This window comes from Rhinoderma darwinii, chromosome 4, assembly GCF_050947455.1.
Source record: "Rhinoderma darwinii isolate aRhiDar2 chromosome 4, aRhiDar2.hap1, whole genome shotgun sequence".
Lineage (NCBI taxonomy): Eukaryota > Metazoa > Chordata > Amphibia > Anura > Rhinodermatidae > Rhinoderma > Rhinoderma darwinii.
This window is the reverse complement of record NC_134690.1, coordinates 115,047,393-115,075,228: the sequence shown is the minus strand read 5'-3', so window position 1 is coordinate 115,075,228 and position 27,836 is coordinate 115,047,393. Positions and strand designations below refer to the sequence as shown.

The following is a 27,836-nucleotide window of genomic DNA, read 5'->3' as shown; positions in this document are numbered from 1 at the left end:
ATTTATTTTGTGTTGCTGCATTCTGAGAGCCATAACTTTTTATTTTTTTTGTCAATTGAGCGAAATGATGGCTTATTTTTTTAGGTACAAGCTGTAGTCTTTGATGGTACCATTTTGAGGTATATGCAAGTTTTTGTTGACTGTTTTTGCATGTTTGTTTAACCCCTTCAGGACTGAGCCTGTTTTGGCCTTCAGGACGAAGCCGATTTTTCAAATCTGACATGTGTCACTTTATGTGGTAATAACTCCGGAATGCTTTTACCTATCCAAGCGATTCCGAGATTGTTTTCTCGTGACATATTGTACTTTATGTTAATGAAAAAATTTGGTTGATAAATTCAATATTTATTTGTAAAAAACACCAAGATTTGGAGAAAATTTGCAAAAATTAGCATTTTTCTCAATTTAAATGTATCTGCTTGTAAAACAGATAGTAATACCACACAAAATAGTTACTAGTTAACATCACCCATATGTCTACTTTATGTTGGCATCGTTTTTTGAACATTCTTTTATTTTTCTAGGACATTACAAGGCTTAGAACTTTAGCAGCAATTTCTCATATTTTCAAGAAAATTTCAAAAGGCGATTTTTACAAGGACCAATTCAGTTCTGAAGTGGCTTTGAGGGCCTTATATATTAGAAAGTCCCCATAAATCACCCCATTTTGAAAACTGCACCCCTCAAAGTATTCAAAACAGCATTCGGAAAGTGTATTAACCCTTTAGTCGTTTCACAGGAATTAAAGCAAAGTAGAGGTGAAAGTTACAAATTTCATTTTTTTTTTACAAAATTCATTTGTAATACATTTTTTTCTATACCACAGAAGGTTTTACCCAAGAAATGTAACTTATTATTTATTGCCCAGATTCTGCAGTTTTTAGAAATACCCCACATGTGGCCCTAGTGCGGTCATGGACTGAAACACCGGCCTCAGAAGCAAAGGAGCAACTAGTGGATTTTGGGGCGTCCTTTTTTTTAGCATATATTTTAGGTACCATGTCAGGTTTGAAGAGGTCTTGTGGGGCCAAAACAATAAAGACCCCCAAAAGTGACCTCATTTTGGAAACTACACCCCTCAGGGAATTTATCTAGGGGTGTAATTAGCATTTTGAACCCACAGTTTTTTTGCTAAATTTATTTGAATTAGTTTGTGAAGATGAAAATCTACTTTTTTTCTGAAAAAACTTAGAAATGTTTAATTTTTTCAAGGAATAAAAGAGAAAAAACACCCCAACATATGTAAAGCAATTTCTCCTGATTATAGCAATACCCCATATGTGGTAATAAACTGCTGTTTGGATCCACAGCAGGACTCAGAAGGGAAGGAGCACCATTTGGATTTTGAAATTCTGATTTTGCTGGAATAGTTTTCAGTGCCATGTCGCGTTTGAATTGCACTGGAGGGAACAAAATAGTGGAAACCCCCGGAAAGTGACCCCATTTTGGAAACTACACTCACCAAGGAATTTTTCTAGGGGTAAAGTTAGCATTTTGACCCCACGGTTGTTTTGCTGAATTCATTGTAATTATTCTGTAAAGGTAAAAATCGACTTTTTTTCAGAAAAAAGGTTGTCATTTTTAATTTTTACAAGGAATAAAGGAGAAAAAGCACCCCAACATTTGTAAAACAATTTCTCCCGATTACGGAAATATGCCATATGTGGTAATAAACTGCTGTTTGGACCCACATCGGGGCTTAGAAGGGAAGGAGCGCTATTTGGCTTTTGGAGCTCAAATTTAGCTGAAATGGTTTTTGGGTGCCATGTCGCATTTGCAGAGCCCCTGAGAGCCCAAAATAGTGGAAACCCCCCAAAAGTGGAAATTACACCACTTAAAGAATCTATCTAGAGATATAGTGGGCATTTAGACCCCACAAGTCTTTTGCAGGATTTATTAGAATTAGGCCATGAAAATGAATATCAACATTTGTTCCACTAAAATGTTGAATTTTTTTCAATTTTACAAAGGATAAAATGGGTAAAAGCTGCCCAACATTTGTAAAGCAATTTCTCCCGAGTACGGCAATACCCCACGTGTGGTCATAAATGGTTTTTCATTAGAAAGTAATTAACCCTTTCTGGACTGATCCATTTTTTTTCTTTTCCTTTTGAATTTTTTCCTCCCCGCGTTCCAAGAGCCACAACTTTTTTATTTTTCAGTCAATAGAGCGGTATGAGGGCTTATTTATTGAGGGACGAGCGGTCGTTTTTATTGGTACCATTTTTTGGTACATACAACTTTTTGAGCACTTTTTATTACATTTTTAGGTAGAGCCAGGGTGACCAAAAAAACAGCGATTTTGCAGTTTTAAATTCTTTATTTTTCACGTGAGACGCTCCATACATCACCCCCCACACTAAGACATGCTATGTTGTGGTGCGCGAAGGGGTTAATGCGCAGCGCATGGTGCGGAGTGAAAATTTATATTTTCCACTCATATGCCATTTTAGTGCACTACATGTTATGCCCAGTTTGTGCCACTGAAGACAAATACCTCAAAATATTAACCGGGTTCTCCCGGGTATGGCGATGCCATATCTGTGGACGTAAACTGGTGTTTGGGCACGCTGCAGGGCTCAGAAGGGAGGGACGCCATTTGGCTTTTGGGGCGCAGATGTAGCTTGGTAGTTGTTCTGTTTGGGGTTTTACTGGTGTTTCAGTTTGTAATGTGGGGGCATATGTGATCTGTGCGGAGAACATCAGGGTACATGTTATCTGTGCGGAGTACATCAGGGTATATGTAATCTGTGCGGGGTACATCAGGGTATAATAAGAGGGTATAATAATGCAGTAAATAAATAATAATCCGCAGATATGTGGCCGGTGTCGCACTGATAAATGGCGCCCGATCTTATCTGCTTTTGGACACTGCACATTTTGCATCGCCATATTCTGGGAGCCAGAACTGTTTTATTTTTTCTCCACCGGAGCTGTGTGAGGGTTTATTCTTTGCGGGACAATCTGTAGGTTTTCATTGGTACCATTTTGGGGTACCAGAAATTATTTTGATCACGTTTTATTCCATTTTTTGGCAAGCAAGGTGACCAAAAACCATCAATTCTGACAATGTTTTTTATTCGTTTTTTTATGGCCGTCACCCTGGGCTATAAATGACCATTATATTTTATACTGTGGGTTGGTACGATTACGGCGGTACCATATGTATATAATTTTTTTATGTTTTGCAGCGTTTGTGCAATAAAATCACTTATTTATAAAATAAATACATTTTTGTGTCACCATATTCTGAGAGCCATAACGTTTTTATTTTTCAGTCAAAAATGCGGTGTAAGGCCTCATGCACACGACCGTATTTTTTCCCACCCGTAAATACTGGCGTAAATACGGGTCCGGTGTCACACGTATTCGACCCGTTTTGAACCAGTATTTATGGACCCGTGCCCGTAAATATGGGTCCGGTGTCACCCGTATTCCACCCGTATTTACGGGCACGTTTTTGGCGGCAAAATAGCACTGCACTAATCGGCAGCCCCTTCTCTCTATCAGTGCAGGATAGAGAGAAGGGACAGCCCTTTCTGTAATAAAAGTTAAAGAAATTCATACTTACCCGGCCGTTGTCTTGGTGACGCGTCCCTCTCTTCACATCCAGCCCGACATCCCTGGATGACGCGGCAATCCATGTGAACGCTGCAGCCTGTGACTGACCTGTTATTGGCTGCAGCGGTCACATGGGCTGAAACGTCATCCAGGGACGGCCAGGACGTCGGACCGGATGTCGAGAGGGATGCGTCACCAAGGCAACGGCCGGGAGACCGGACTGGAGGAAGCAGGAAGTTCTCGGTAAGTATGAACGTCTTCTATTTTTATTTTTTACAGGTTGCTCTTTATTCTGATCGGTAGTCACTGTCCAGGGTGCTGAAAGAGCTACTGCCGATCAGTTAACTCTTTCAGCTCCCTGGACAGTGACTATTTACTGACGTCGCTTAGCAACGCTGCCGTAATGACGGGTGCACACATGTAGCCACCCGTCATTACGGGAGCTCCATAGACTTCTATGGACTGTCCGTGCCGTTATTACGGCCTGAAATAGGACATGTTCTATCTTTTTCAACGGCACGGGCACCTTCCCGTAAGAAAACGGGAAGGTACCCGTGGCCAATAGAAGTCTATGAGCCCGTTATTACGGGTCGTAATTATGACCCGTAATAACGGGAGTTTTTACGGTCGTGTGCATGAGGCCTAAGGGCTTGTTTTTTGCGGGACGGGTTGTAGTTTGTATTGGTACCATTTTGGCGTACATGCGACTTTTTGATCACTTTTTATTGTATATTTTGGGAGGGTTGGTAACCAAAAAATTGTGATTCGGGCACTGTTTTTCGTTTATTTTTTTCGCGGTGTTCACCGTGCGGGAAAAATAATATTACAGTTTTATAGTTGGGGTCGTTACGAACGCGGCGATACCAAATATGTGTACTTTTTTTAACGTGTTCATTTTTTTCCTATAATAAAAGACTTATTATAGGAAAAAAAGCATTCTTTGTTTATGTCACTTATAACTTTTATTTTTACACTTTTTAAAAACATTTTTATTATCTTTTTTTTACTTTTTTTACTTGTCTCACTAGGGGACACTTAGACTTGCAGCTCTGATCGCTGCTGCAACACATTACACTACACACGTAGTGTAATGTGTTCTAACTGTCATTGTGACGTGACAGTCACACTGACAGGAAGCATCGGAGGAACGGCCGGAGGCTGATCCTCCGAGGCTTCCGTACATGGCAACCCGGAGGTCATTGTCTGGCCTCTGGTTGCCATGATAAGGATCGCCAGCCCCCGCAAATACATGTGGGGGGCTGCCGATCCGCTGTAAACCTCTTCGATGTGGTGATCGCAATCGACCACCGCATCGAAGGGGTAAATTGCAGATTTCAGCGGCGACAGGCCGCTGATCGGCAACGGGGAGAGCAGGGCTGACACCCTGCACAGTTAACCGCCGCTGCGGTGTAGCGCCGCGCGGCGGTTAACTGTTAAAGCGCGGACGTAACTGCACGCCCAGGTGCGCGAAGTTACTGCTCACCTGGATGTACAGTTACGCCAAGGTGCGGGAAGGGGTTAACATTTCACGTCACACATCTCGGGTTATGTCAGATTTAGAGAGAAAGTAAGGAGGGACACATCTGTATAGGGTCCTTTGAGGGACCCCAGGGCTGTCTGACCATATTTCTTGTTGTTAGGGAAAACTTAGGCATGGCCTAACAACTGCCTGTGTACTATTTCTACACAGGATAATTGAATGGCATATAGATATATGCCAGAACATTATAGTTAAACATTTTTTTTCATTAAAAGTCTTCCTATTTGTTTTAATAATAATAATGTTACAAAAAAGCTAATTGAATAATAAAAAAAAAAAGGAATGTTCACCACTTCATCACCTGAGGATTTACCCCTCTTCCTTACTGAGCCTATTTTGGCAGAATTTTTAGTTTTTGTATTGCCACATTCTGAGAACCATAAAGTTTTTAATTTTCCATCAATTAAGGCCTCATTCACACGGCAGGGTTTCCCGGCCGGGTGCCGGCCGTTCATAAATCGGCCGGCACCCGGCTGCATTAGGAATAATAGACCCCTAATGGGGCTATTCACACGACCGATTTTTTGACGGCCGGAAAAACCGGCCGTCAAAAAATAGGACATGCTCTATCTTCGCCCGGGTACCCGGCCGCCCGGCTCCCATAGAAGTCTATGGGGCCGGGTAATACACGGCCATCACCGGGATGTGTCCCGAGTGATGGCCGGGTTTTCCGGAGCCTGCGCTCTATCTCCTCCTACTCACAGCGCAGAGTGCATGTGAGGAGGAGGAGTTGATGCCATTCTGACGAATGGCATCGCTGTACACTGTGTGGCAGGGCCGGGGTGTACAGCAGGTGGAAGGGAGCGCTGCGCTGGCTCCCTTCCCCTGCTTGAAAAGCACCCTGGCCCGGCGACACCTTCGATGGCGCCGCTAGCAGCTGCAGCTGCTGCTGCTGCGGCTGCTACTACTGCAGCGACGCCACTATAGCAGAGCAGGGAGGTATCTCCCCGCTCTGCTATGTGCTAGTCGCACTTTAGCTCCTTGAAGGAGCGGAATCCCCGTGTTTTCGGGGATTCCGCTCCTGGACAGAGCGCTTGATGTCTCTGTCCATATCTGGGCAGTGACATCAGGGGAAACTCCTGAAGCGGAATCCCCGAACACATGGGGATTCCCCTTCAGGAGTTGCCGCTGATGTCACTGTCCGGATCTGCCCGGCACGGATGCAAAACTTAATGCAAACCGGCCGGGCAAAATGGCCGATTTTACCGGCCGACACTCGGGCTCGGGAACGACCCGGTCGTGTGAATCCCGCCTAAGCCGTATGTGGCCTTGTTTTTTGTGGGATAAGTTATATTTTAATAGAACTATTTTCAGGTAGATATAAATTATTGATTACATTTTATAAAAAAAAATTAAAGCGGGGAATGGAAAAAAACCAATTTTGCCATCGTTTTTTGCGTGTTTTTTTCTACGTCATTCAACCTTCATAAACTGACAAGCAATGTATTAGGCCATGTCTCTAGCACGACCTACTAGGCATATAGCTATGGCAGCCTGGGGGCCTTTGTAGGCCCCCAGCTGCTTTTTCAACCCATCGGCACCCCGCGATCACATCGCGGGGTACCGTTAGGGTGACAGAAGGAGCATTCACGAGTTTATGGCATGCCATTCAAAGACTCCACCTCATGAATACCAGCCTACCGCTGGGACGTTTATCGTCGTTCAGTGGGAGGCAAGTGGTTAAAAAAATCTGTAAGAAAAAACACAAATGCATATTTGTTTCAATAAATCTACTCTATTAAATGTAAGTCCCAAAATATTAAATAATTAACATATATTTGTTACCTTCACGACCGTCACAACATATACAATAAATTTATAGCATCATTTATGATGATCGCTGTACAATGTAAAGAATACAAAATAAAAACTGCAGCAGAATTTATTTATTTTCTGCATTTTGCCAACATACGAATTGATGTAAATGAAATGTAAAAGGGGTTTTCCGAGTTATTCAAAAAAGTGGCAGGAGTAGGAGGGATGCATTAAAAAAAAAGAGCCATTACTCATCTCACAGATCCCCGATGTACCAGCTCAGCTGCTCCGGTGGTCCCCGCCGCTGCTTATTCACATGGCTGCAGCAATGACGTGCCCAGATACCAACGTGATCGCTGCAGCCAATCACTGGCCTCAGTGATCCTGTGCTGTATACCCACTGAGACCAGTGATTAGCTGCAGCGATCATGTGCGTATACAAGCACGTCATCGCTGCAGCCATGTCAATAAACAGCGGCGGGGAGGACTGAGGGGCAGCCCTGGAACGCCGGGGATCTGTGAGGTGAGTAATGGATCTTTTTTTTTTTTTAATGCATCCCTCCTACCCGTGCCACTTTTTTGAATAACCCAGAAAACTCCTTTAATGTATATGTACCAAAGAATTTCACCTACAGTATATAAAGCACAACTCCTCCTGCAAAAAACAAAGCCTAATACAGATGCGTCAGAAGAGGAATCGGGAATTAGCCGAATGGTCATTGGAATGAGCATGGAGGAGGAAGCAAACAGCAGGCACTTCTGTCCCAGGCAGCAAAACCTGGCACTATAATGGAGAGCCCATTTTAATTTTTGCAATGTATCCCACTGTCAACACCGCACTCCTTGTTTAGACTAGGTTGTTGATTTCTCTTCATTTGATAATGATAGCAGTAAGAGAGATTAGCATAGCAGGTAAAGTTTTTGCTCCACATGTGGATTTTTACATTGGTCTTGACAACAAAGCTACAAATTAGTTTCTTCTTCACAGCACCTAAGCAATTGTGATTTATTCCTCACATTTTGCATTTTATGAGTCTGCTGTATGTATGTTTGCTGAGGTACAGTATATACTCATATATATATATATATATATATATATATATATATATAATACACACAGGTACAGTATAAAGCTATAAACAGCAGTGGGATTCAAATTTTTAACGACATGTTCTCTGTTTTGTCGACACAGACATAGGTGCCCAGGGGGTGGGGGTCGCAGTGTTTCGAGGTGTGTCACGCCATGGAAAATGATTCTAATAATCAAATGAAAAAATTCCAATAATCTAAATAAACCATATATTAAAGTGGACTCTAAATAAATATTTTTCTATGTATCTGTAATATCCTAGAAACTTTCCAAGATTGCGTGGCTCACTTTACAGAATGTTTAATTGGATTGCCACACTATATATAGAATTACATAAGCAAACATACCTACCCACGCTTGTTATATTAAACGCACCCATTATGTATAGACCTATATGCGCACATTCAATATCCTAAGCGTCCTCAGCCCATTTAGTTAGGCTGTGCACTGTGAGAAGGTTGGAAGACAGTGCAGCGTGCTCAGTATAAAAAAAACGCAACAATCTCCCGGCTAATGCACAGACACGTTACCAGAACCAAGCTCAGTACAATATACAGCACCAAAACCAAGCTCAGTACATATATACAGCAGCAGAACCAAGCTCAATGCTTATATACAGCACCAGAACAAAACTCTGTGCATATACACAGCATAGAACTAAGCTGTAAAGGATTTGCCAGACACAGCTTCTGTGTCGACGCCCGTGGGCAATCAGTCTGCACCTGCTCCTATGTCTGTGAGACTGACTCCATCTTCCACCACTCAGGATGGCAGGCTTAGGAGAGGGAGAGCCTATCACAGCCTGGCCAGACGGAGCTAGCTCCCGCCCACTGTCTATTTAGACCTGCCTTTCCTGTTCCTCTTCTATGCTTGTTTCCTGGCTTGCTGCTGCTGCTTGTACTCCTCATCATCTGCTTGTTATTGACCTTGGCTTTCTGACCACTCTCCTGCTCAGCATTTGGTACCTCGTTCTCTCCTGGTTTGACTCGGCTCGTTCACTACTCTTGTTGCTCACGGTGTCTCCGTGGGCAGCTGCCCCGTTTCCCTAGCTTCTGTGTACCCTTGTCTGTTCGTCTGTCTTGCACTTACTGAGCGTAGGGACCGTCGCCCAGTTGTACCCCGTCGCTTAGGACGGGTCGTTGCAAGTAGACAGGGACTGAGTGGCGGGTAGATTAGGGCTCACCTGTCTGTCTCCCTACCCTGTCATTACATAAGCTCAGTACATAAATACAGTACCAGTACCAAGCTCAGTACATAAATACAGCGTCAGAAACAAACTCAGTAGATAAACACAGTATCAGAACCAAGCTCAATACATAAATCGTATCAGAACCATGCTTAGTACATAAATACAGTGCAAGAACAATGGTCAGTACATAAATACAGTGCCAGAACCAAGATCAGTACATAAATTCAGCGCCAGAAGCAAGCTCAGTGCATTAATTCAGCACCAGAACCAAGCTCAGTACACATATACAGCCACAGAAGCAGGTTTAGTACATGTATACAGCAGCAGAACCAAGTTCACTACATATAAACAGCAACAGGAAACAAGCTCAGTACACATATACAGCACCAGAACAAAGCTCAGTACAAATATACACCACCAGAAACAAGTTCAGTACACATATACAGCACCAGAACCAAGTTAAGTACATAAATGCAGCACCAGAACAAAAATCAGTACATATATACAGAACTACGTTCAGTACATAAATACAGTATCAGACCCGAGATCAGTACATATATTCCACACTAGAACCAACATCAGTACATATATGCAACATCAAACCAAAGCTCAGTATATAAATACAGCACCAGAACAAAGCTCAGAGTACATAAATACAATACTAGAATCAAGCTCAGTATATAAATACAGCACCAGAACCAAGCTGAGTATATAAATACAGCACCAGAACAAAGCTCAGTACATAAATACAGTACCAGAACACAGCTCGGTACATAAATACAGTACCAGAGTCAGGCTCAGTACATAAATACATCACCAGAACCAAGATTATACATATATACAGCACCGGAACCAAGGAGAGTACATAGATACAGCACCAGACCAAAGCGCAGTACATATATACAGCACCAGAACCAAGCCCAGCACATATATACAGCACCAGTAATAAGCTCAGGACACATATAGAGCACCAGAACCAAGCTCAGTTCATATATGTAATACCAGCACAAATGCAGCTCTGTACAGAGATCATTTGCAAATTCAGTTTACCTCTGCCGTATAGGTTTGTACAGCGTAAAATTATAGTTCACCGTTTGACCTGAACAATGGTAAGGACATGCTGGGAGTTGCTGTTTCACAAAAAAGAATGCTACCACCCATCATCTCGCTGCAGATCATACAGTGACTACAGTACTGATCAGTCACAGGGAGAATAAACTTTTACATTTAGTAACTTCTGAGATTCTAGACGTTCTATCTCTCTATTCTTCTCCTTTAGGCCCAGACATCCATGACGACTACTAATGTTCACGATGCATTTCTGCAGAGTTTGCCGCTCAAGTGTCTTCGGCTCCTCACTTTTCCAACATTTCCGCACCTATAAACAAATATAAAATTCTCATGGTGCCACACATTAGGGCCCTAAATATAATAGCACCATACACTGCGCCCCTGAACATAATAGTACCATACACTGTGCCCCTGAATACAATTGCCTCAAATACTGTAAAGTAAAGCACGACACACACACACACACACAGTCCCCCCTGTAGATAGTGCCACTCAAAATGGCCCCTGTAAATAGCGCCACTCACAGTGCCCCCTGTAGATAGCGCTTCTCACAGTGCCCCCTGTAGAAAGAACCACACACAGAGCCCCATGTAGAAAGCTCCATTCACAATGCCTGCTGTAGATAGTGCCTTATATAGAGCTCCTTTAGATAGTGCCCCACACAGAACCCCCTGTAGATAGAGCCAATCGCAATGTCTTCTGTAGATAGTGCCCCTCATAGAGCCCACTGTAGATAATGCCACTCACAATGCCCCCTGTAGATATTTCCTTATATAGAGCCCCTTTAGATCGTGTCCCACACAGAGCCCCCTGTAGATAGTGGCATTCACAATGTCCCCTGTAGATAGTGCCCCTCATAGAACCCCCCTGTAGATAGTGCCATTCACAATGCCCCTGTAAATAGTGCCCCTCATAGAGGCCCCTGTAGATAGTGCCCCTCATAGAGCCCCTTGCAGATAGTGCCACTCTTAGGGCCTGCTGTAGATAGTGCCCCATTCTAGATACACCTGTAGATAGTACCATTCACAATGCCCCATGTACCTCCCATAGAGCCCCCTGTAGACCATGTTCCTTATAGATCCCCCTGTAGATAGTGCCCCTCATAAAACCCCCTGTAGATAGTGCCCCTCATAGAGCCCCCTGTAGATAGTGCCACTAAATGAGTGCAGTATATGCCTATATATAAGACAGAGGTACAGTATATACCCATTTAAAATACACGCAGGTACAGTACAGTATGTACCCACATATAATACACAGAGGTGCAGTATATGCCTCTCTCTCTCTCTCTCCCTCTATATATATATATATATATATATATATAATACACGCAGGTAAAGTATGTACACATATATAATACACACGGACATAGTATATGCCTATGAATAACACTTTAGTATAGTATATACCTATATATATATATAATACACACACACAGGTTCGTTCAGTATATACCCATATATAATATATGCAGACATAGTATATACCCATATATAATACAGACAGGTAGCATATACCCATATATAATACACCCATGTGCACTATATACTCATAAATAATACAAACAGGTAAATTATATACACATATATAAAACACACATGTATTATATATTGGTATATACTGATGTATTGATATGGACAACTACTTTACTTTTGCCTTGCACCACTTTAAAAAAATTCTCCCACATAATGTCCATGTCTCCCTATTTATGCATCTGAGCATAGCTAGGCTATGTTCACAGAGGGCGGATACGCTGTGTAAAAGCACACTGCGTATACGCCCTGGTCGCCGCAGGGAATTCCGGACAAAAAAACGCACCAAATTGTGGTGCAGTTTTTCGGCCAACATGTCCGCTGCGGAAATCCTGCAATTAAAAAAAAAAAGAAAGGCTATACTTACCATGGCGACGTGTCCCTCTGATGTCCTGAGGTTCTACAGCCCTGGAATGACGTTTCATCCAGAGGCGTAGCTAGTGGGGAGGCAGTGGCCCCGGGCCCACTGAGATGGTGGGGCTCAGGGCTGGTCCCCCAGCGGTGGCATCTCTCAGTTTCAACTGTATCTGAAGCCATAGGATGCAAATACAGATGAATCCAAGGCTGGAGGAGCGAGCTGATGGCTTTTTGTTCCAGAATTCACTATGTAATGCCGGCTGTGAGCGGCTCAATACAGACAGGCGCAATGTAGTGACGTAATCTAGCCTGTTTGCGCAGAGCTTTACAAAAATTGGAAAAGACCCTAGTAGTTGGCGGGTAAAAAACTTAAATATATAGAAAAATTGCCAAGGCAGTAGGAACCCGTTTTTTTCTCAACTACTTACTAACTAATGGAATAGGATAGTAGAATAAATGAAATACCTTTATTAAATTAGGGACAAACAACATGAAAGTTTAAAACTACAATGTGTACTGGCACATGCAATTTGCAGACATAAATATATCTATAGAACTTGAGAGATATAACCCAATGCAAAGTTGACACTGAGTATAACTACTAGCTATAGTCAATTATATGAAGGATCAGCTCCAGTTAACATTGCGCTAAAAGACTAGTATAGCCCCCTTGACATGTTTCGACACAGATGCAGCTTTTTCAGGAGTTTTAGGGGCATATAGTGGCACGCTCCAAACAAAACAGCCTCTTTATGGACTTCCACTAGAATGAGAACAGGTATGCCTATGTCTAGCCAATGAATGCGTGTATTCACCCTAAGTAACTTCCTCCCTGCCAGATAGACTTGATATGTGGCCAATAGTAAGCAACACCGCCAATCACAAGCAGGCACCTACGCACTCATGCCATAGACAGATACCAAAACTAAGTAAAAAAAATCAGCGTTACTGAGCATGTCAAAAGGCTTAGAAAAAATATCAGACAAACTGCTAGTAGATGCTGTGACTAAGTGGAAAATCAGCACTACTGAGCATGTCACGGGACTTAGAAAAAAAACTAAAAATTTACTAATAGACACCGAGACTAAGGGCCTGTTCACATCAGCGTTGGCTTTCCGTTCAGGGGTTCTGTCGGAGGTTTCCCTCGTGGAACCCAACAACCATTAGAAATGTTTCCGTCACCATTGATATCAAAGGTGATGCAAACGGAAGCTGTGGTTTCAGTTTGACCTTCCTTTGCGGGGTTCCACGACGGAAACCTCTGACGGAACCCCTGAATGGAAAGCCAGCGCTGATGTGAACAGGCCCTAAGTGAAATATCAGTGCTACTGAGCATGTCAAGGGACTTAGAAAAAGTCGAAAAAAATATATCATGCAAAATGCTCGAATACTTAGAATGGCAACCAAATTATGTTATGCAAAGCATATGGCATCGGTCGCAGCCATTATTACATCTAATGGATGAAGGAGAGGAAAAAGGAAAAGATGGATGATAATCTCGTGGAAGACAATATAGTACAGCAATATGAGGCATATGTAATTCTTTATCAAAGTGTATATTGTAAGACAAAGGAGATGCCAAAGACATTATTAATACATGAAATTGCCCCTACATATTAACCCCTTCCCTCTTTAGCAACTTTTGACCTTCCTGACAGAGCCTCATTTTTCAAATCTGACATGTTTCACTTTATGTGGTAATAACTCCGGAATGCTTTCACCTATCCAAGCGATTCTGAGATTGTTTTCTCGTGACACATTGGACTTTATATTACTGGCAAAATTTGCTCGATATGTTCAGTATTTAATTGTGAAAAACACCAAAATTTAGCGAAAGATTGCAAAAATTAGAATTTTTCTCAACTTAAATGTATATGCTTGTAAGACAGGCAGTTATAACACACAAAATTGTTGCTAACTAACATCCCCCATATGTCTACTTTAGATTGGCATTGTTTTTTGAACATCCTTTTATTTTTCTAGGACGTTACAAGGCTTTGAACTTGAGCAGCAATTTCTCACATTTTCAAGAAAATTTCAAAAGGCTATTTTTACAGGGGCCAGTTCAGTTGTGAAGTGGCTTGAGGGCCTTATATATTAGAAACCCCCAAAAAGTCACCCCTTTTTAAAAACGTCACCCCTCAAAGTATTCAAAACAGCATTTAGAAAATTTCTTAACCCTTTAGACTTTTCACAGGAATTAAAGCAAAGTAAAGGTGAAATTTACAGATTTAATTTTTTTTTGCAGAAATACATTTTTAATCCAATTTTATTTATAACACAGAAAGTTTTACCAGAGAAATGCAACTCAATATTTATTGCCCAGGTTCTGCAGTATCCCACATATAGCCGTAGCGTGCTACTGGACTAAAGCACCGGCCTCAGAAGCAAAGGAGCACCTAGTGGATTTTGGGGCCATATTTTTATTACAATATATTTAAGGCACCATGTCAGATTTGAAGGGCTCTTGCGCTGCCAAAACAGTGGAAATCCCCCAAAAGTGACCCTATTTGGGAAACTACACACCTCAAGAAAATTATCTAGGGGTATAGTGAGCATTTTGACCGCACAGGTTTTTTGCAGAAATTATTGGAAGTAGGCCCTGAAAATAAAAATCTATATTTTTCAAAGTAAATATAGGTTTAGCTAATTTTTTCTCATTTGCACAAGGACTGAAGGACAAAAAGCACCACAAAATTTGTAAAGCAATTTCTCTCGAGTAAAACAATACCCCACATGTGGTAATAAACGGCTGTTTGGACACACGGCAGGGCTTAGAATGGAAAGAGCGCCATTTGGCTTTTGGAGATCACATTTAGCAGGAATGGTTTGCGGAGGCCATGTCGCATTTGCAAAGCCCCTGAGGGGACAAAACAATGAACGCGCCCAAAAAGTGACTCCATTTAGGAAACTACACCCCTTGAGGAATTCATCTAGGGGTGTAGTAAGCATTTTGACCCCATAGATGTTTCATAGAATTTATTAGAATTGGGCAGTGAAAATAAAAACAATCCTTTTTCTTCAATAAGACGTAGCTTTAGCGCAAAATTTTTCATTTTCTCAACAAATAAAGGAAAAAAAGAACCTAACATTTGTAAAGCAATTTCTCCCAAGTACGGCAATACCCCATATGTGGTCATAAACTGCTGTTTGGGTACACGGCAGGGCTCAGAAGGGAAGGAGCGCCATTTGGAGTGCAGATTTTGCTGGATTGGTTTCTGGGCGCCTGTGGGACCAAAACAGTGGAAACCCCCCAGAAGTGACCCCATTTTGGAAACTACACCCCTCAATGCATTTACCTAGGGGTGTAGTAAGCATGTTAACCCTGCAGGTGTTTGGTAGAAATTAGTGTGCACTCGATGTTGCAGAGTGAAAATGGGATTTTTTTCCATAGATCTGCCAATATGTGGTGCCCAGCTTGTGCCACCATTACAAGACAGCCCTCTAATTATTATGCAGTGTTTCCCGGTTTTAGAAACACCCTACATGTGGCCCTAATCTTTTGCCTGGACATTCGACCAGGCTCAGGAGGGAAAGCGTACCATGCGAAATTGAGGCCTAATTTGGCGATTTACAAAGTATTGGTTCACAATTGCAGAGGCTCTGATGTGAAATAATAAAATGAAACCCCTGAGAAGTGACCCCATTTGGAAACTGCATCCCTCAAGGCATTTATTAAGGGGTGTAGTGAGCATTTTCACCCCACAGGTTTTTTCCATAAATGAATGCGCTGCGGATGGTGCAAATTAAAATGTTATATTTTTCCCTAGATATGCTATTTCAGTGGCAAATATGTCATGCCCAGCTTATGCCACTGGAGAGCCACACCAAAAAAGTTGTTAAAAAGGTTCTCCCGGCTATGGCGACGCCATATATGTGGAAGGAAACTGCTCTTTGGGCACGCTGTAGGGTTCAGATGGGAGGGAATGCCATTTGGCTTTTGGAGAGCGGATTTTGCTTGGTAGTAGATTTGTTTGAGTATTGCTGGTGTTTCCATTTATAATGTGTGGGTACATGTAAGCTGGGCAGAGTACATCAGGCCCATAGTCAGGTGGTATAATAATGGGGTAAAAATACCAATAAAATGATCCATAGATGTGTGTTACGCTGTGAAGCAATCCTTTCTGCACAGGCCGGTGTCGCACTGATATATGGCGTCCTTTCTTATGCCCCTTTTGGGCCACACTCCGCACCTTTGCAGTTTGGGGAATTTTGCTGGGAAAGTGTTGTCCTGGCATAATACGGGTACCGTCGCTTCCAGCGGATATGTTTGGGCCCTCCCCTTCCTGGGTCCCTAATTTTAGGTCCTTGATAAATCGCCTCTTGAAACTGTTCCCCTCATGCCGGCACAACCGCATATTTTTTATTTCCTGACTTATTGGAGCCATAACTAATTTTATTTTTTCATAGACATAGTGGTATGAGGGCTTTTTTTTGCGGGACGAGCTGTAGTTATTATTTGTACCATTTTGGGGTACATGCGACTTTTTGTTCACCTTTTATCGCATTTTTTGGGAGGCCAGGTTAACAAAAAAACGCAATTCTGGTATAGTTTTTTTTTATTTTTTTTATACAGCGTTCACCACGCGTTATAAATTACATGTTAACTTTATTCTGCTGGTCAGTCCGATTCCGACGATACCTAATTTATAGAACTTTTTTATGTTTTACAACTTCTTGCACAATAAAACTACTTTTGTAAAAAGAATGTCTTTTTTCTGTCGCCAACTTGTGAGAACCATAACCTTTTAATTTTTTTGTCGACGGAGCTGTATGAGGGCTTGTTTTTTGCGAGACGAGCTGTAGTTTTTATAGGTACCATTTTTGGATACGTGCGACTTTTTGATCACTTTTTATTCCAATATTTGTAGGGCAAAGTAACGAAAAAACAGAAACTCTGGTATAGTTTGTTACGTTTTTTTTTACGCTGTTCACCGCGTGCAATAAATAATATAATATTTTGATACCTCAGGTCGTTACGGTTGCGGCAAAACCAAATACGTATGGTTTATTATTTTTTTTCAGTAATAAAGGACTTGATAAGAGAAAAAGGGGGATTGTGTTTTATTTTATTACTTGAAACTTTTATTGTTTTCAAACTTTTTTTTACACTTTTTTATACTCTTTTTACACTTTTTTTCAAGTCCCACTAGGGGACTTGAAGGTCCAACTGTCTGATGTTTTTTTTCTAATACATTGCACTACCTACGTAGTGCAATGTATTAGATCTGTCAGTTATTCACTGACAGCAAGCCGATTAGGCTTCGCCTCCCGGCGGGGCCTAATCGGCTTCCGTAATGGCTGAGCAGGAGGCCATTGTGTCTCCTGTTGCCATAGCAGCAGTCGCCAGTCCTGATTTCCTGTCAGGGCTGGCGATCTGCTAGAAACCGCTAAGATGCAGCAATCGCTTTAGATTGCTGCATCGAAGGGGTTAATGGCAGGGATCGGAGCTAGCTCCGGTTCCTGCCGTTAGAGGTGGATGTCAGCTGTAACATACAGCTGACTTCCACCGCTGATGACGCCGGATCAGCTCCTGAGACGGCGCCATCTTGCCGGCGGCTACGGAAGCCGATCAGGCTCCGCCGCCGTGCGGATCTTGACCGGCTTCGGTGCTAGGCAGACCGGGAGGCCAGTATTAGGCCTCCGGTTGCCATTGCAGCCACCGGAACCCCGGCAATTTCATTGCTGGGGTTCCGATGAGCTGCAAACACCTTAAGTGCAGCACTCTCGTTTGAGCGCTGCACTTAAGGGGTTAATGGCAGGGATCTAAGCTAATTTCGGTCCCCGCCATTACAGCCGGATCTCAGCTGTAAGATACAGCTGAGATCCAGCGATGATGGCATCGGCTCAGCTCCTGAGCCGGTGCCAAACATTTGGCGTATGGGTACGGCAATTTGCGGGAAGTCATGGCTTTCCATGAAGGGGTTAAGGTTATTATATTATACATACTAAAACAACGATCATATGATTGTATTGATAATTATAAAAACGGCAGTGTTTAAAGTAAATCTTTCCCAGAAAGGCCATGAAGGTAAAACCTTTGTTCAGGCCATTGGGGTTCAAGCTACTGAGGCGATGGATCCAACAAGCCTTTTCCTGCAAAAGTCTACGATCAAGATCGCCCCCTCTGGGTTCAAGTTTAAGTTTTGTAATACCCCAAAATGTAAGAAATTTAATGTTTCTAACATGCCATGACAGAGAGGTGTGTTCTTTCCTATTGACTGAGCTGATATGTTTAGAAGTTTGTCTTCTAAATTCCTGAATCGTCTTTCCTACATATAATTTTGGACAGGTACATTTTGCCGCATAGATGACTCCACTACTTTGGCAATTAATAAATAGTTTAATCTGCAAAATGTTATTATCGAGAGGATTAGAATTTTTTTATTTTTTTTCTGAATTTTTTTTTAATGCACAGACTAGAGGAATAGAGGGATCTCCTCCACTCGATGTGGGAATGGGGATAGTTGAGTATTTATTTTTATTTTTTTATTAGTCACTATGGTGCATTATACTGGGTAAGGGGGTCGCTATAGGGTAATAATCTGTATGAGGGCAACTATGGGGGCATTATACTGTGTGGGGGCAGCTATCAGGGCATTATACTGTATGTGGGCAGCTATGTGGGCATTATACTGTGCGGGAACTAAGGAGTCATTATACTGTGTGGGGGCAGCTTTGGGGGCATTATCTTGTGTGGGAGGACATTTTAGGGCCATAATACTGCGTGTGGGGAGCGACTTTAGGGGCATTACACTGTGTGGGGGCAGCTATAGGGGCATTATACTGTGTGGGGGCAGCAATAGGGGCATTATCCTGTGTGGGCCAGCTATAAGAGCATTATACTGTGTGGCGCCACTAAGGGGTCATTATACTATGTAGGGGGCCCCACTGGGTTGGGGCCACTCAGATGTGTTTCGCGCCCCTGTGCTAAACCCGTAGCTACGCCTCTGGTTTCATGCGATCAGTCACATGGGATGAAATGCCATCCAAGGAGGACAAAGAAGCACAGAATTCTGGGTAAGTATAAGATTTTTTTTCTTCTACTATTTGTTGCGGGTCTTACGTCCCTATTGAATCAATGGTGAAAACCCGCAACAAAAAAGCAGCGATAACACAAATACAATTTACATTCTGCGAATTAAAAAAATGCACCGCAGGTAAATTTCTGCTGCTACTGTATTATGCTGTGGATTTTCCACAATGAAATACGTCGTGGAAAATCCACAGTATTTTCGCTACGTGTGAACCCGGCCTAATGGAAAATATTTAGTGCAACCTTTGATGATGATGATGATGATTATTATTATTGTTTTTATTATTAATAATCTAAACGCCTTACTGTAAAATGTAATGTTTTAAAAATATTATTTGCACTATGTTCATATTCAAGTCGAGATTTATAATTCTCCATAGGTGCCACAGTCAGAATGGATGTCTGGGATGGCTGGAAAGAACTTTTAAGTTCCTGTGTACTTGGACACAAACAAAATGTCCAGCGTTACTTCTCAAAGTATGAAACTATTCTCAGGTACACAAACTGCTCACAATCTTATCTACTTTCATTTCACCTCCTGCTAATCTAGATGCTAGAAAATCTGTCGCTGAACCTCAACAAGTGTGAACATTGTAGACCTCCTCAAAGGTTTAAAGGGAGATTATTCACTACGCAGGAAGGGGCCACAAAAGAACATGTATTTGCCACATTATAATCATATAGTGGGAAAAATTGTTCATGTCTATTACCCTTATGCATTTTCTTGGGCAATAAGTGAACGAAATTGTATTGTAGAATATATCACTACTTACCAATTTTTTTTTTTACGGAAGACTGATCAATATACCAATGTGTAACATCCGTGGTCGCTGACCAAGAACTCCTTCCATCCAGTCGACGCCCTTCTCTACAGAGATGTCTGCACATATGGCTGTCCTGTTCCACAGTGACCAACAGGGTGCGCTCGCGAGCTCAGTCCAGACTTAAGAAGCCAAAGCGCACGCAGGTGGGAGATTGAGCTGATTGCTCCCAGAGCACCCTGGGCTATAAGAAGGGCTGTGCCCCTTCCTCCCATGCCTGAGCATTGTTGTTGTACCCAAAGTTTGTCTGTACAAATGGTCTCCTAGTGTTTTACGGTTCCCAGTGTTCCCCGTACCTATATCCTGTATCCCGTACTATCCTGGTCAGGTGCCGTGCTGAGCTGTAGTCGTGCTGTGCTGTATACCACGCCTGTCCGGCTACACCATGCCTGACGTCTACCTGCTGCCTATTCCCAGCCGAGTCTGCCTTGCTACTGTCCGAGCTGCCACAGGTACACTATGCGAACTATAGACCTGCCAGCTGCCATACCGTCAAGGCGGTCCTGCCCAGTGGGTAAACAAACCCAACGTGACAGTACGCTCAGGCCATGGACCCCACTGGTCGATCCAAGACCAAGATGACGTCACTAGAGATACGGACAGATATGCTAGACCTCCGGTCTCGACAGGACCAACTCCTCCACGCCTTGAACATTATCGCACGTCGGCAGGAGGCTCTAGCTGCAGTTCCTCCTACTACACCTCCTGGCAGTGTTGATCCTCAGACTACACCTCCTGGCAGTGTTGATCCCCATTTTTCTTTGCCACTTCCTGACCACTATGATGGAGATGCAGGGACCTGTCGTGGATTTTTGAACCAGTGCCAGATCCACTTCAGCCTGTATGCAAGGGCATTTTTGTCTTATGGCGCAAGGGTCGCTTTCATCATCTCGCTCCTCACTGGCAAGGCCCTTGCATGGGCAAATCCTATCTGGGAGAGAAAAGGACCAGAGACCCGTGACTTCCAGGGGTTCTTCCGGACATTTCGCACAGTGTTTGAGGAGCCTGGACGATTCTCGTCTGCAGCGGCTTCCTTGCTGAACCTACGCCAAGGAGACACCTCCATGGGCGAGTACACAATCCACTTCTCCTGGCGGGAGAACTGTTGTGGAACATTAAGGCCCTGGTGGCTACATTCTGGCAGGGACTGTCTTCTAAGATTCAGAACGAACTGGCCGCTCGAGATCTACCGTCTACCCTGGATGACCTCATCCTTCTGGCCACCCGGATTGATATAAGGATCCGAGAACGGCTCCAAGAAGCTCGTCGGGAGGGAGGCCTCCCTAGTCCGGTCTCTACCTTGCAGCGACCCCTACTGTCCTCTGATGCCGACCCTCCTAAGGAGTCTGTGAGGATGGACCAGTGTAAGCTTTTTACCCAGGAGAGACAACGCAGAAGCACTTCGGGACTCTGTCTATATTGCGGCCTTGGAGGCCATCTTGTGCGTCTGTGTCCCCAAAAGCCTCAAAGCCTAGGGTTGGTAGGAGAGACAACATTGGGTAAAGAAGGACTTCCGTCTAAATTATCCATCCCCGTGACCATAGTGTCCGGTGAAATAACGTATCGTGACTCTGCGTATCTGGACTCTGGATCCGCTGCTAATTTCATTCGTAGAGACCTGGTGGATCATCTCCAATTGCCGACTACCCCTCTAGAGAGGCCGTTGGTGGTTGCATCTGTGAATGGACTACCTCTGCCAGACCCAGTTATTGCTGTGACCAAGCCGCTGAGGCTCCAAGTAGGAGCTCTCCACTCCGAGCTCTTCTCGTTCTTTGTCCTGTCCAAAGCCGTTAACCCCGTGCTGCTGGGCCTGCCTTGGCTCCGACTACATGCCCCAGTCCTGGACTGGAACTCTGGAGGGGTTCTCCAGTGGGGCTCCAAGTGTCACAACTATTGCCTGGTACAGATTAGTTCGGCTCAGCCTCCTCTGTCTCAGCCATTGGCAGGATTACCTGGCCTGGTCATTATGCTGCATTTTCGGACGTCTTCAGCAAGAGGGAGGCGGAGATGCTGCCCCCACACCAGGCGTATGACTGTCCTATCGAGCTGATTCCTGGTGCATCCCTTCCCCGTGGTAGGATATATCCTCTCTCCTTGCCAGAGACTCTGTCCATGTCCGCCTATGTTAAAGAGAACTTGGAGAGGGGCTTCATACGGAAGTCTTCCTCCCTGGCAGGAGCCGGGTTCTTCTTCGTCAAGAAAAAGGATGGTTCCCTGAGTCCTTGTATCGACTACCGGGGTCTAAACCAGATCACGGTGAAAAATAAGTATCCGTTGCCATTACTCTCAGAACTGTTTGATCGTATACGTGGTGCCAAGATTTTTTCTAAATAGACCTGCGTGGGGCTTACAACCTAATCCGGATTCGCCAGGGTGACGAGTGGAAGACTGCATTTAACACCCTTGACTGACACTATGAATATCTAGTAATGCGCTTTGGCCTGTGTAATGCTCCCGCTGTCTTCCAGGAGTTCGTTAATGACATCTTCCGTGACCTCCTCTATGTTTGTGTAGTAGTCTATCTTGATGACATCTTGATTTTTTTCTGCAGCTCCTATGACTCATCAGAGACATGTCCGTCAAGTTTTGCTGCGGTTAAGGGAGAATCGTCTGTACGCCAAGTTGGGGAAGTGAGTGTTTGAGAAAGATACTCTACCCTTCCTGGGCTACATCGTCTCGAATCGTGGTCTCGAGAGGGATCCTGAAAAGGTAAAGTCTGTCCTGGAATGGCCACGCCCTCAAACTTCTCACTGACTTCTCCTATCTCTAACCTCACCAAGAAGGGCATGAACGCCAAGGTGTGGACTCCTGAGGCAGAGTCTGCATTCAATAGCTTGAAGAGTGCCTTCACATCAGCCTCTATCCTCCATCATCCAGATGTTTCTCTACAGTTCTCGTTGGAGGTGGACGCCTCCTCTGTCGGTGCTGGTACACTCCTCTTCCAGAGAGGTTCCAAGGGCAAGTCAATGGTATGTGGATATTTCTCTAAGGTCTTCTCTTCCGCAGAACGCAACTACTCGATTGGGGATCGGGAGTTACTGGCCATCAAATTGGCTCTGGAGGAGTGGAGACATCTACTAAAGGGCGCAGCTCATCCCATCCTAATTTTTACAGACCACAAAAATCTCACCTATCTCCAGACGGCCCAACGGCTGAATGCTCGTCAGGCCAGGTGGTCGCTGTTCTTTACCAGGTTCTAGTTTGAGCTCCATTATCGCCCGGCTGACAGGAATGTGAGGGCCGATGCCTTGTCCAGATCTTTAGAGACAGAGGACACCATGGAAATTCTGCAGAATATTATTGACCCGTCTTGCATTGTCTCTGTCAACCCCCTGCAAGTTAGAGACATTCCTCCAGGGAGGACCTTTGTGCACCTGGCTGACAGAAGGAGAATCCTTTGCTGGGGACACTGCTCTAGACTGGCAGGTGACGCGGGGACCCGTAAAACCCGAGACCTGATTGCCCGTCATTTCTGGTGGCCCACACTGCCCAAAGACATTATGGACTTTGTTTCTTCCTGCTCAGTGTGTGCAGCTAACAAGGTCCCTCACTCCAGACCTGCTGGTCTGCTCCAGCCATTGCCTGTGCCCGATGCTCCCTGGCAGCATATAGCTATGGACTTTGTTACGGACCTGCCTCCCTCTGTGGGATCCAGTACTGTCTGAGTGGTGGTGGACCAATTTTAGAAGATGTCCCACTTCGTTCCGCTGACCGGTTTTCCGTCTGTTCCTCAACTTGCCAACCTTTTCATCCAACACATCTTCCGCCTGCATGGCTTGCCGCAGCATATTGTGTCTGATCGGGGGGTTCAGTTCACCTCGAAGTTCTGGAGAGCCCTCTGCGGACTCCTCGTGTGAAGTTGGACTTTTCCTCTGCCTAGCATCCTCAGTCCAATGGCCAGGTCGAGAAGGATCAATCAGATCTTGGAGAACTACCTACGCCACTTTATCTCCAAGCAGCATGATGACCGGTTGCAGCTGCTTCCGTGGGCTGAGTTCTCATATAATAATCACACCAGCGAGTCCACAAGGAACACACCGTTCTTCATTGTCTACGGCCAACACACACGAATTCCTGTCCCGGTGCCCAATACGTCCGAGATACCAACGGCTAACTCTGCTTTTAGAGACTTCCTGCAGATCTGGCAGCAGACTTGATCCTCCATCCTACTGGCAGTTGACCGCATGAAATGGAAGGCTGACACAAGGAGAAGAGAACCTCCTCAATTTCTCCTTGGCACGAAGGTCTGGCTGTCCTCTAGGAATATCCGACTAAGGGTGCCATCATACAAATTTGCTCCCAGGTTACTCGGACCCTTCGAGATCCTACAGCGGGTCATCCCTGTCGCCCACAAGCTTCGGCTGCCTCCTACCCTCAAGATCCCCAACTCCTTCCATTTCTCCCTCCTGAAGCCGTTGGTTCTGAACCGCTATACCAAGACTCCTAGCCCTGCGGTTGCCTCCAGCGGTCCTTCAGACACCTTTGAGGTTAAGGAGATCCTTGACACTAAAAAAGTAAGAGGAAGAACTATTTATTTAGTAGATTGGAAGGGGTTTGGTCCAGAAGAGAGGTCCTGGGAGCCAGAAGAGAATCTCAATGCTCCTACCCTCGTTAAGAGGTTTCTCTCTCGTTCTGGTCCCAAGGGGAGGGGGCATAAGAGGGGGGATACAGTAACGTCCGTGGTCGCTGACCACGAACTCCTTCCATTCAGTCGACGCCCTTCTTTTCAGAGATGTCTGCAAATATGGCTGTCCTGTTCCACAGTGACCACCAGGGTACGCTCGCGAGCTCAGTCCAGACTTAAGAAGCCAAAGAGCACACAGGTGGGAGATTGAGCTGATTGCTCCCAGAGCACCCTGGGCTATAAGAAGGGCTGTGCCCCTTACTCCAATGACTGAGCGTTGTCGTACCCAAAGTTTGTCTATGCAAATGGTCTCCTAGTGTTTTCCAGTTCCCAGTGTTCCCCGTACCTGTATCCTGTATCCCATGCTATCCTGGTCAGGTGCCATGCTGAGCTTAAGTCGTGCTGTGCTGTACACCACACCTGTCCTGCTACACCACGCCAGACGTCTACCTGCTGCCTAGTCCCAGCTAAGCCTGCCTTGCTACTGTCCGAGCTGCCACAGGTACACTATATGAACTATAGACTGTGACCTGCGCCCTGTTGGCCAGCTGCCATACCGTCACGGCGGTACGGCCCAGTGGGTCCACGAACCCAACGTGACACAATGGTTCAGTGGAAATTGATCATTTTTGCTCTAATACGATTGAATTTATCATTGCATCTGCTTACAGCTTTACATTGTATGTTTTCTGTATCTTTAGTCACTTTGCTAAGGAGTGAGCATCCGTCCCATAACCAAAAGTGAAGGGGAATGTAATGATATCTATTCATGATCTAAAGCTGATCAAAAGGTGGGCTTTCCCTCTACCAAAAATGGGTAATGGAGAAGTTTAGCGTTTTGGGATGGCAAAGTCAAAGCTTAAATATATTAGAAAGAACCTTCCATGGATCCTCTCAGGAAGCCCTCCAACATTGATAAGTATTTCCAAGAAGATCACCAGGAGTAATCAATAGTTATAGTAATGCACGATCATTTTATTAGGTGTGAAAAGTATATTCTTTTCCTGTGTCATTTGTTTCATTGGATTCTCTTGAAATCTATTACGTTTTACCTAGCTGAAGACCAGAGAACATTTTAGGCCAAAGTTATACAGAAATTCTAAAAAATCTTGTGATAGCAAATTTTCTTGCACCAGTGTGCATATTCTGAAAAAGCACTTAACTCAATTTTTTGGTTATGAGTCCACTGTATTCATGAGGACAGCTCTCCACCCCCACCCCCCATTCTCACCTGTGACTGACTGGCTGCCGTGTATCTGCTTGTATACATGACAGCCATCAAAAACTAGTGAGTGGGGCAGGAGGAGGAGGGGATAGGTGGGGAACGCTCCCCTTATAAATACAACAGACTGAGAACCATTGGGCTATAGTATTCTCTGAGAAGGTTTATTAGCCAAATGGCACATTATTTTTTTTATATAGAGCAGCATAATTAGGTGAAAAATCCACTTTAACATAAGGATTCCTGATAATATGAACAGCATGTTGTTGACACTTTCCTGGCAGGGACAAGAATTTTTATTCTAAACTGCTAAAAGTAAAAGCAAACAGAAAAAAGGTAATGGAGATACATTACAAAGCTACTAGATTTTACATTTGCTGAATATAGCCAATGGTAAGTAAAGGATAACTAGACTGCTTGCTCGGCTTTCTGAGGAAAGCCGATCAGAAACTAAGTGGCGCAGCGCTCACCCGGGCGCTTCTGTGGCTTAGTTTTAGCTGTCGGTGAGGTATGAGTGCTTGGACCCCCACTGATCAAAACTTCTGACATGTCAGTATCACATGTCAAAAGGTTTGTAAACGTTTAGGTACACTTTAAATATGGAGCTCCACTTTAAGCTAAAGTCTTCTTGTTAATGTTTTCTAGTTTGTTCTACAATGACTTATGTATATTTCACAATCAGGTTCCAGCAACGAGCAGCACTTTACATAGCTGCACATTTTGGCCATCTGGAACTTGCAGAATGGCTGCAGACCAAAGGTGTCAGAGCAGATGAGGCAATCGGTGCTCATCCTTATAGGGAATGGTGTCGTGATACTGACCATCCTGATATTGGGAAATGTGCAGTCCATGCTGCTGTTGAAAAAGGCCAGCTTCTTCTGATCAAATCATTTATTGCACGGAATGTTTTGTGCTTGGACTGTCAAAACGCACTCGGTCAGACACCACTCAAGATATGTATCCAGTTTGGACATAAAGACTGTCTTCTGTATTTAATAATGAAAATGTGGTCAGTTGTCTCCTTTCCAAAAGTCTCCCTTCCCATGAACATCTACATTAAAGTAAAACAATGGCTATATAAAGCTCAGAAAAGAGTCTATAAAGTAAAAAAATGGGCTCCACAATTTAAAACCCGTGTTGGGGACCCAGTTGTAGTTGATGGTTTCACCGAACCCAAGATGACTAGCAGAGAGTTACATGGTTTTTATCAGGACAAATGGAGAAGGGTTGTCAAGAATTCTCGCGCACACAGCAGTCAAGCAATTGTTAATGTCGTTTTAAAATTGCGCCCTTTGACATTGAGAGAGCGGACAACAAAATTATCCAGGTTTCCTTCACTCAAGCAAAGAGGAGAAGATCCTGTAAAGAGACTCTGTCAACCTGTGGGGGAAACACCGGATATCAATGACATATTTGAAAATAGCTGGAATCCTCATATCCCACTTCCACCAATCACAAACACCAGCAACAACCGTCCACATCATTTAAGAACTCCCCATGCTGCCTTACTGCTAAATTCATCTCTAGAGTCCTTCTCAAAATACAGTGGTCACACACCAAGGCAGAACGCTATATATTTCTTAAGCCTTGCAAGGTAAGAGTATAGGTTATCTGCTACCATCTTGTTAAATTTATGCAATGTCTGTGATCTAGAGCTGCTGTTTCTACTGTAAACTGGGATCGGAAGTGGCAATCATAGTCAGACATTCTAGAGACTATGGAGAACTGTGTTTTGTCCCCGATCACTTCCCTTCTGTATCCTCTATCTTCCACTTCTCACTTTGCCTGTTTTGTGTGTGTTCGTCCCATGGCACTTGGCATAGTGCCTTCTGTGCACACACCCATATGACAGCACCATGCATTCTCGGAGCTACAAATGTAAACTCCTCTTTGTTTTCAGTTGTTTCTTAGTTATATCTGTTTCCTGGGAAAGATGAATAACATATAATATGGCTTATATTACAGCTCCCAAAGGGTTTGTCACATTTGCAGACTCCAGAATGGCAAAGCTGCTTAGTTATGTAGTGATACGTCTTTT

At 43.9% G+C, this 27,836-nt stretch overlaps 2 protein-coding genes across 2 annotated transcripts in view; one reads left to right on the top strand and one right to left on the bottom strand.

Moving 5' to 3' along the window:
* The window catches only part of RNF13 (ring finger protein 13), a 200,688-nt gene that overhangs the window by 132,434 nt on the left and 40,418 nt on the right, over positions 1-27,836 (bottom strand). The window lies entirely within an intron of this gene.
* Positions 1-27,836, top strand: part of ANKUB1 (ankyrin repeat and ubiquitin domain containing 1) — a 43,935-nt gene that overhangs the window by 14,077 nt on the left and 2,022 nt on the right. Inside the window, exons 4-5 of the mRNA XM_075864001.1 lie at positions 19,512-19,626; positions 26,481-27,392. Coding sequence (XP_075720116.1) covers positions 19,512-19,626; positions 26,481-27,392 — 1,027 coding nt within the window. The remainder of the gene's footprint in view (positions 1-19,511; positions 19,627-26,480; positions 27,393-27,836) is intronic.